We start from the raw sequence: 10,793 nt of genomic DNA, 5'->3' as shown, positions 1-10,793 counted from the left end.
AAAAAAAAAAAAAGAAAAGAAATGGAAGCAAACTTCAGCAAAGAACTGTGCAGTGGTTTAAATAGGGTTGGGTCCCATCGACTCATGTGTTTGAAAGCTTAGTCTATGGAGAGTGGCACTATTAGGAGGTGTGGCCTTAATGGAGTTGGTGTGGCTTTGTTGGGGGAAATGTATCACTATGGGGGCAGGCACTGAGGTTTCAGATGCTCAAACTCTACCCAGGGAGGAATTAGACCCTACTCCTGGCTACCTTCAGATCAAGATGTAGAACTTTCAGCTCCTCCAGCATTGTGCCTGCCTGCATACTGCCATGCTGCCTGCCATGATGATAATGGACTAAATCTCTGAAACTGTAAGCAAGATCTAATTAAATGTTATCCTTTATAAGAGTTGCCTTGGTCATGGTGTCTGTTCACAGCAATAAAACCCTAAGTAAGACGGACCTAATGATAAAGTGCTTGCCTAGCACATGCAATAACATGGGCTCCATTCCTAGTAATAAAAAGGACAAAACAAAAATTTCAACAGGCAATTGTAACTGCATTAGAAGTAAATAAGAAAAAAAGGCAATGAGAAACAGAAGATTAAAAAAGAACTAAATGGAAATTATAGAACTAAACATAGAATCACAGAAGTAAAACTTTATTGAAGGGGAAAAAATAAATGGTGGAATAAAGAGAATATAAGAAAGAGAGAGAGAGAGAAAGAGAGAGAGAGAGAGAGAGAGAGAGAGAGAGAGAGAGAGAGAGAGAGAGAGAGAGAGAATTTGGAAAACTAATAGAAATTACCCAACCTGAATAACATAGACTATTTTAAAACCACCAACAATTATACATCTTGCTACACTTTATTTTGTAACATTAGCTGAAATTTTACTTTACATAATTTTTCATTTACTTTGTACAACAAAATACTATAAACAAAATAAAATGTCAGTAACTTCACAATCTACATGATTACTATAAATATTAAAATAAAGTGAATTCATCTTAATTTTATTAATCTTGCACAAATACAAGAATTTTTAAAAATCACTTTATTTAAGATACTCTAAGCATACAAGGACATGCAGCAGCATGCCACCACTGATTTCCTGGTACTAAGCTTATGATACTTACCTTCGAACAAAATCTGGATTTTGAAGAGTTGTTTGTTGTTCAGCTCCACTTGGTTGAGATACAGGCTGTAAAGAGTATAGTAATAATAAATTATAACGACAACAAAATTTATGCTAAGATATAATTTGCTATTTCAAACAACATCATTGTTAAACTTTTTTCTACTTTGTAAACCAGGTAGAATATCTCTATTATCCAATAGAGATACATCAACCCTATTACTGACATTATTACAACAAGTATATCTTACTCAAGACTTTATCATTAAATGTTAACAGTGTTTTGGCAGGTGTGGTGATGCATTCCTTTAATCTCGGCACCCAGAGGTGGATCTCTGTGAGTTGGAGACCAGCCTGATGTACAAAGTGAATTCTAGGCCAGCCAGAGCTACACAGTGAGATCCTGTCTTAAAATCTAACAAAATAATTATTGCTCACCCAATTAAACTTTCTATGATGACTCCTCATGTTCTAAAAGATTGAGTTCCTTCAAAGGGTAAATTCTTCAGTGAAACTGGTCCATTTCTGGCTCTCTAGTTTTGCATCTCTTCTTTAAGCCACACTAGACTGGAACTCCTTTCCATGAGTTGGGTTTTTACATATACTATGTTCCTCTAATTTCCCTCCCTACTTTCTTTTTTTCTTCTTTTTTTTAAAGATTTTTATTTATTGTTATATGTAAGTACACTATAGCTGTTCTCAGACACACCAGAAGAGGGCTGCTGGGATTTGAACTCATGACCTTCCAAAGAGCAGTCGATGCTCTTCCCCACTGAGCCATCTCACCAGCCCCCCTCCCTACTTTCAATCCCTCCTTAGTCTTATCCATTTATAAAATATTTGGATAAATTTTCTATAGAAAAATGTTCAAAATATTAAACTATTATATATATGTGTGTATGTATGTGTATATACATATATATAATATATGTATATATATATATATATATACATCTATATATAGTAGGTTCCAGAAACAAACTAGTAAAATTGCTTATATCTTAGCTTTTATTATAAGTTAGAAAGAATTAAATACTTTGGAGAAATTGCTGTTTCCAACAGTGGGCCTACAAGATGAACTTTACTGTGGCAAAAAGAACAGAATTCCTCAAATAGTGATAGGGACGTATCAAGAAAATAGATTAAAGGACTACTAATGCCCAAACATTAGAGATAAAATAAATAATAAGAAACAGTCTATTCAATAAAATAACATGTGAGTTCACACTGATATGGACAAACACATAAGGAAAAGACAGGTCTAACTATAAAAAGGCAACTAATACAAGAAGGGATTTGGAAAAATTATAAATGGATGCTAAAACTAGTAAATGTTAGATAAAGAACAGTATAATTGCATAGTTTCAAAGAGTGTATTACTTTTAAATTATAAAAGATATTTAAAAAGATATATTTTAAAAAGATTATAAAGGATATATACATTATAAAGTGTATATTACTTTCAAATTATAAAGGTAAGCATGGTAACTTTACAGTGGCAAGACCATACAAAGCCCCATCTTAACCACACAATCAAATTTAATCCTCTAATGTTGAGACAAAGCAATATGATATAGAAAGAACAATCCAACCACACTTACATTGTATTCCTGACTTTAAAAAAATTGTAACTTATACCAAAGAGGAGGATGAGTCAGACAGAATCAAACTGAAGGATATTTTACAAAATAATAAGCATTCTTTCTTCAGAGAGATCAAAGTAATAAAATATGAGGCTTAAAGAACCAATCCAGATTAAAGGAAACAAAACAGATGAGGCAATTAAAGGCAAAGTATGTTTTTAAACTAGATCATGAATTAAGGTAGGATAATTTGCCATTAAATACACCATCTCAATAATAGTTGAAATTTTACTTATGTGGATGTAGTGTGCATGTGTATGCATGTTCGCCTGTGTGGGCACACATGTGGGTGTAGGTAAGGAAGCCAAAGGTCAATGTCATCCATCTTCCTTCATTGCTCTCCACCTTATTATATACTGAGCCAGGTTCTCAATTGAACCCGGAGCTTGCAAACTTGGCTAGATTGCCTAGGCAGCTTGCCCCAGGGATCCTGTCTTCAATATCAAGTGCTGGAATCAGAGGAGAGCTGCTGTAGATTCCACATTCTCTGGTAGGGAAATCAAGTTGTAATTTCCAGCTGAACTGGAAATTCTGTGCTGGCTATCTTTTATAGAGTGTCAAGGAACTAAACAGCTGCTGTGGGAGAATTGCCATTAATATTCATATTTTGTAGAATATCCTTCAGTTTGAACCTGTGTGCCACACTGTTGAATAGCCATGTAAATAGACATGGTAACTGGTGCAAAGAGCAGCAGGTCTATTATGTGGAATAATCAACAGCTGTCTGATTGGACTTGAGGACTGTGCCACATGAAGGAAATTAATTTGGTACTGGAAACCTGGTCAAAAGCCCGTGGCTGGGGAAGTCATATAGCAGAAAATCTACTGCTGTTGTTTTGCTCACTGGACATGATGTGCCTGTCAAATTGTCTTCTAGATATTTGTTTAAATCCACAGACATTGGCTGCAGTTAGGTGTGATCAGACAGACTTGTTTTTGCAGTGGACGGTAGTTGCTATAAAGACATAACTGGTGAAAGTGCTGATAATAACAAACTGCTGAGAGCTAAGCACTAAATAGGATATCTATATTACTCCCCTCAAGGCTCAGGGAACATTATAGAAGAAGGGCAGAAAGAATGCAAGAAGTAAGAACTGAAGAGTTGCAGAATGTTTTCCTTCCAGACAGCTACAGCTACTGCACTCTCGTACTTTCAGGAATGAAAGTGGGATAAGAAAGGGTTGTGGGTAGAGGAATAATAAAAATGCATTATATACATGTATGAAAATGAAAATGTCCTAATGACATATGTGATGTTTATGTATATTCAAAATGTGTCCTTATAGATTACTTTTTAATTACAAACATAAACATAACAACTATATATGTATGTATTTATATGTATATGTGTATATATACACACACATATATACATGTATGTATATATATACATGTACATATGTATATACATATATATATATATATATATATATATATATATATATATATATATATATATATATATATATGCCTGATGAACTAAATTGGATCCCCAGAACTAGCATCGTAGAAGAAAAGAAGCAACACCCCAATAAGTTGTCCTCTGATTTCTGCAGGTTTCCACTGTGTTATGCATTTTCTCAACCAAATAAATATTACCACAACACACCTATGACAATAGCTGGAATTTAAGAGAGTGGCAGTAAATAGTGTTTGTAAGGATACAGAGCAACAGAAGTCTCATATACTGCTGATAAAAATGGTTTCTTTTTCATATAAAAGTTTTAGAATACGTTCCAATGTAATCAGTGTAGCTAAATATACACTTATCCTACGACCCAGCAATCCCACATCTAGTTACAAATGTAAGAGAAATGAGTACATTGGTCTACCAGAAAATACACAGACTTCCACAAAGAAAGTAGCTTTATCCAAAAGACCCCCAAATCAGAACTAATCCTAAGTATACAAAAGACCCAAAAATTAGAAAAACACAAGAAAATAGAGAATTGAAGTTTGATATTATTTACAATAGAACAATTCACAAAAATAAACTATTGATATATACAAAAATGTAGATGAATCTTTGTTAAGCTTATAGAGGACTAGAAATAGTTATTTTTCTCATTTCACCTTTATATATATATATGTGTGTGTGTCTGTGTATGTGTGTGTATACATATATACAGACATATATATACACACATATATATACTCATTAAGCCATACATTTTTATTAGCACAAATAAATACAAATATATATTACTTAATATATAAGGATTTTTTGAAAGCTGATATGATCTATTTCTGATAAAATACTAAAAATGATTATTCTATCCATGGTTTAATGAGAAAAATTGGCCTGAAGAACTAAATAGGTTTTATTTTTGAGAAACAGGTAACTTTAACTCCCCTTATACTTTATTTTAAAGAAATATTTAGAGGAAGAAACAATAGTCTTAGAAAGTTAGTTTCATGTGAAGAAAGAATAAACATTTATACTATTCTTTAGTTAGGAGGAACACCTCTGCTTCCAAGTGCTGGTAATAAAGGCATATGCCTTGCCTCACACCTGGCCCAAACTTCTGATGCATCAACCAGAAGACAAAAGAACAAAATATATAGAAGGAAATTTCTGTAAATTAATTTTTTCTATTCAGCCAACGTATATTTCACTTATGAATATTAATGTAAGGTCCATTTAAAATATCCAGAAAATCAAAAATTGAATAGCCAAGTAACCTTAAAAAATTACAAAACCATTCATTTTCCCAGTTATTCATATGAAGGTATATAGCAGAAGGTAAGGATCAGAACAGAGATGTTGTGGAAGAACAAAAACAAACAACTGGTAGCATAGATTGTGAAAACTGATTTCATGTGCTTGCTTCGGCGGCACATATACTAAAATTGGAACAATACAGAGAGATTAGTATGGCCCCTGAACAAGGATGACATGGAAATCTGTGAAGTGTTCTATATTAAAAAAAGAAAAAGGACTTGGGGCTAGTGAGATGGTTCAGAAGTTAAAAGAAATGGCTGTTGTTCTTTCAGAGTACTCAGGTTTGAATCCCAGCACCCACATGGTGGCTCACAGCTGTCTGTAACTCCAGGTCCATGGGATCTGACAACTTCTTCTGGTCTTAATATTACATGCATTTTTGGCTTATAGATATACATGAAGGTAAAACGCCCACACACATAAAAATAAATAAGTAAAACAAACAAAAAATTATACCAGGTATGGTGGCACATGCCTTTAATCCCAATACACAAGAGGCAGAGGCAAACAGACCTTTGTGAGTTTGAAACCAGGCAGGGCTAAATAGTAAGACCCTGTCTTTTTTTAAAAAAAAATCCAGTAAATTTTTTAAACTAAAAATTTATACAAACTCTTGGAGGTGGAGAGGTGGCTCAGCAGTTAAGCATATCTGCTCTTTTAGGGAGCTGGAATTTGGTTTCCAGCACCCACGTCAGGAAGCTCATGATAGCCAGTAATTGCAGCTTTTGGGGATCACACATCCTCTACTGGCCCCTACAGGTACCCACATACATGTAGCACACATTCACCCATGCACAAAAATTTAACAAATCTTTAAAAATATCAAGTCTCTAAGAGTTTTATTCCCTATAGTACCTCAGAAATTGGTCATTTATAAGATGATCTTTGCCAAAATAAACATATGTATCATTTAAATCATATTTACTAGAGTAGGCCCATAACTATTTCTGAACAAATGGAACATGGAAAAACCTACTGCTAACTAACATCAGCATTATATAAATCAACAGTCCATCTTGACACATATATAGCTGGGGGTGAGGGTGTAGCTCATTGATAGTATGTACAAGGAGACAGAATTAACCTCAGCACCCAAAAGATCATGGGGGAATTAGAGTTCAAAGAATAAATAAATTATTATTCCACTGATTTCAGGAATGAAATAGAAGTAAGATATGCTAATAAAAATAATCACAAGTCCTCATGTGTTCTTACAAGTACATATATACCTCAGAAATGCTAAAATGTAGAGTCATCCATTAAAATACATAATATTTTAGAGACAGCATTCTACCACAGCAGCCAGGGATGCAGCCCACCACTGAGCAGCAGAAAGCTCTCCTGGTACTAACAGTTCCATAATTTAAAATTCTGCTAGGATTTGTACATAAAACATTCCTTAGACTCTACAGTCAATTCAACATCAGTTACTTATGTGAGTGGGTCCAGATTAAGGTCCAAGACATTTCACTGAATCTGCATTCAAAATAATTCTATCATATTTTCCTGATCCCACTACATTCCTATAAAGGGCCAGGCCTTAAGACTTGTGTATGTATTTTATAACAGCAAAAATGTTAGCCTCAAGAAAAGATTCACTGGGCCCATTAGCAACTGTTTTACTAAACCTAATAACTTTGCCATCAAAGTCCATTAAGGGAAGTGCCTCAGTATGACACAAGCAAACAACAGCTGAAGGGGGGAAATGGCTACTTTTAAATAAGTATAGCCTGCTCAGTCTGTATTTACTTGTATGTTTGCTTTCAGGGGAGACCATTTGGTATTGGATAACTAGATGGTATATACTTCCGTGAAAAAGACCTTTTCTCCTTCTCTCAGCATTCCTTACTTGCCTATAGTTCAAGAGTGTGTGTGTGTGTGTGTGTGTGTGTGTGTGTGTGTGTGTGTGTGTCTGTGTGTGTGTTTGGATTTTCAAGTCAGGGATTCTCTGTGTAGCTCTGGCTGTCCTTAAACTCGCTCTGTAGACCAGACTGACCTCAAACTCACAGATATCTGCCTGCCTCTGCCTCCTGAGCACTGGGATTAAAGATGTGTGCCACTATGCCTGACTGCCTATAGCTCTTTGTATAGGCTTCAGCACATGTATGCACACACATATAAATACATATGTAGTAACAATTAATGAAAAAAGATCATGAATCTGAAAAAGAACAAGCAGGGGTATGTGGGAAGAAGAACAATCAATGGAAGATATGGAAAATGAAAAAATGAACAATAATAATTCCTTTCATGGGACTGAACTCTGGCCCTGGTGAATTGTATACAAGTGATCTACCACTAAGCTACACTTGCAACCCTCACTTCTAAATCTGACTCAGACTGCTAACTACTTTGTGAACTGCTTATATTGTTCAATCTGCTTCTGTGTTCTATGCATATTCTGTCCAGCACAAATGCAGTAAGTAGAGAAATTAAGCCAGTGGTTCTCAACTTTACTACTGCAACAACTATTTAATATAGTTCCTCATGTTCTGGTGACCCACAACCATAAAATTATTTTCATTGCTACTTCATAACTATAATTTTGCTACTGTTATGAATTATAATGTAAATATCTGATATGCAGGATCTCTGGCATGTGACTCCCATGTGGGTTAAGAACTACTGAAGTAAGCTGAGCACAAGCAAGCAGTTATGCATTAATTTATTCTCTCTCTCTCTGGATTTGACTACGGATGTGCAAACTCTTGACTTATCTTACTCACAATGATGAACTATAACCTGGAATTATAAGCTAAATCCATTGTCCCATAAATTGCTTTTTGTCAGAGTGTTCTCCAACAGTAACAAAAATTAAACTAGCTCATCAGCCACGATGGCCTGTACTCTCAAACTATATGTCAAAATAAACCCTTCTTTTCTTAAGTTGATTTTATTTCAGATATTGTCATAGCAACAATAAAAATTAACTAAAGTCCCAAATATGGATTAAATGTAGTGCAGCCAAAACTAACCAAAGGAAGATAAATGCTTTAAGGAAAGTATCAAGAAAAAGTATTGCAAACAATAATATTGTAAAGCCTCAGAGCTCTTAATTCACATCCTATTTAATCTTGCTGATGAGTTCCACAAAAATTTTCACTCTAAACTTTCCAGTAGTTTTTCCTATGTATATATACTCAAAGCTTTAATTTCTATAGATTTTATTTCTGTCTGGATGCAACCTATCAGTTTCCATTCTTCATCATTTATGGACTGTGAACTTCACTCTCTTATTGCTTATTAAGACTTTGTTCTCATTTTAGAAGATAATTTAAATTTAGTAGTTGTCTTAGCTTCATTTCTATTGTTATGATAAAATGCAAAAAGTAGTCTATTAGAGAAATGAGTTCATTTCAACTTGAAATCCCAGGTTGTAGTCCATCAAGGTGGCAGGAATTTAAAGCAGCTGGTCACATCTCAATCAAGAGCAAAGAGAAATGAATGTGTACTTGCTTACTTGTTTGTGCTCAACTCACTCTCTCCACTCTTATATAGTCAGGACCTGTTGCCTACAGATTGCTACTTCCCACAGTGGGCTGAGTCTTTTCACATCAGTTAATCTAATTAAGACAAACCTCCATAGACATGCCCATGGGGAAAACAGTTTGGAGTTCAACTAAAATAACAATGCCTGCATCCACTGGAAGATTATAATATAATTCAATAGTCACTGGGCAGTAAGTTTTTCCATATTTACATGGCTGTAGCAGAGATAAAGTTTCAAAGGCATCAGCATCCTCCTGCTTCCACCTAGCAACAATTGGTAGCATATAGAATTAGCTTTGACTGGTTAGGTAGCACCAATAGGGACCCAGTGAGAGTTGAAACAGCCAGAAGCAGCAATAGATCTAACTAAAACATATTAGTCAGATGTGGTGGCTCGAATTTATAATCCCAGCACTTGGGAGGTTGACATAGGAGGACTAAGCGCAATCCCATACTATATAGTGAGCATATAACAGTGAGATAGAGCTTCAAGAATTTATTTTTGTTTATTATACTTACTTATTTTAGTTATGAGTGCTCTGCTGCATGTACACCTGCATTCCAGAAGAGGACAGTAGAACCCTTTACAGATGGTTGTGAGCCACCATGCGGTTGCTGCAAATTGAACTCAGTACCTCTGGAAGAACAGTCAGTGCTCTTGACCACTGAACCATCTCTCCAGTCCACAAATTTACTTAATTTAAATAATAAAAAGGAACTAAAAAAAGTGAATAAGGCATCCAAATGGGGGGAGAGGACAGTTTCAAAAGATATCAAAACAGGCATAGGAGGTAAGAATGTAGCTCAGCTGGTAGAGTGCTTGCCTAGCATGCACAATGTCCTGGGTTTGACCCCAGCAACACATAAAAGGACATGGTAGTGCATGCCTGTATAATCTTAGCACTTAAGAGATAGAGCCGGGCCAGGCGGTGGTGGCGCACGCCTTTAATCCCAGCACTTGGGAGGCAGAGGCAGGAGGATTTCTAAGTTCGAGGCCAGCCTGGTCTACAGAGTGAGTTCCAGGACAGCCAGGGCTACACAGAGAAACCCTATCTCGAAAAACCAAAAAGAGAAAAAAAAAGAAAAAAAGAAAAAAAAAAGAAAAAGAAAAAGAAAGAAAAATCAGTTGTTTCTGTATATGTAAGCAATATATAATCTCAAACAGAAATTAAGAAAATTATTCCAACTGGAATGTTCTGTGTTGGAAGATGGAAGTAGAAGATCAAAAATTTAAGGCCATGCTGGGTTAGGTAGTGGCATATGTCTTTAATCCCAGCACTTGGGAAGCAGAGGCCAGCCGTGAATCTGTACATTTGTGGCCAGCATGTTCAACAAAGTGAAGCCAGAGCTACTAAATAGAGAGTAAAAGGGAACAGGAAGATGAGCCAGCAAGTAAGTGCTTTTACAGAAGCCTAACAATCTGAGTTCTTTTTGTCTCTGGAACCCATAAAGGTTGAAACAGAACCAAGTCTATAAAGCTATGCTCTCAGCTACACGCACACTGTGTGGCACACTCTGACAACACCTACATACTCACACCCTACACCCCACTGTCACACATGCATATACTCATATTTGTTTTCTCTCTCTCTCTCTCTCTCTCTCTCTCTCTCTCTCTCTCTCTCTCTCTCTCACACACACACACACACACACACACACACACACACAATCACACAAATCAAAAATTAAACAATAATTTATTTAAAATGTTAAGGAAATTTACAATCTGTATGCTAGGAACTATAAAAATTATAAAATACTGTTGAAATTCATAAACACCAAGTTTTTCCTAGATTTACTGAAATATAGTTGACTCATAAAA

At 35.4% G+C, this 10,793-nt stretch overlaps 1 protein-coding gene and 1 non-coding gene across 7 annotated transcripts in view; one reads left to right on the top strand and one right to left on the bottom strand.

Moving 5' to 3' along the window:
* Positions 1–10,793, bottom strand: part of Wnk3 (WNK lysine deficient protein kinase 3) — a 149,132-nt gene that overhangs the window by 41,775 nt on the left and 96,564 nt on the right. For all 6 annotated transcript variants that reach the window (XM_031369026.1, XM_031369025.1, XM_031369023.1 and 3 more), the window contains one exon: positions 1,119–1,183. In XM_031369026.1, the coding sequence (XP_031224886.1) occupies positions 1,119–1,183 (65 nt within the window). The remainder of the gene's footprint in view (positions 1–1,118; positions 1,184–10,793) is intronic.
* On the top strand, positions 5,581–5,686 carry LOC116095909. The gene has a single exon (XR_004120760.1). It is a non-coding gene; the product is annotated as a U6 spliceosomal RNA (small nuclear RNA).

Source organism: Mastomys coucha, chromosome X (assembly GCF_008632895.1).
Source record: "Mastomys coucha isolate ucsf_1 chromosome X, UCSF_Mcou_1, whole genome shotgun sequence".
Lineage (NCBI taxonomy): Eukaryota > Metazoa > Chordata > Mammalia > Rodentia > Muridae > Mastomys > Mastomys coucha.
Note: the sequence above shows the minus strand (reverse complement) of the source record. Positions and strands in the feature narration are given on the sequence as shown.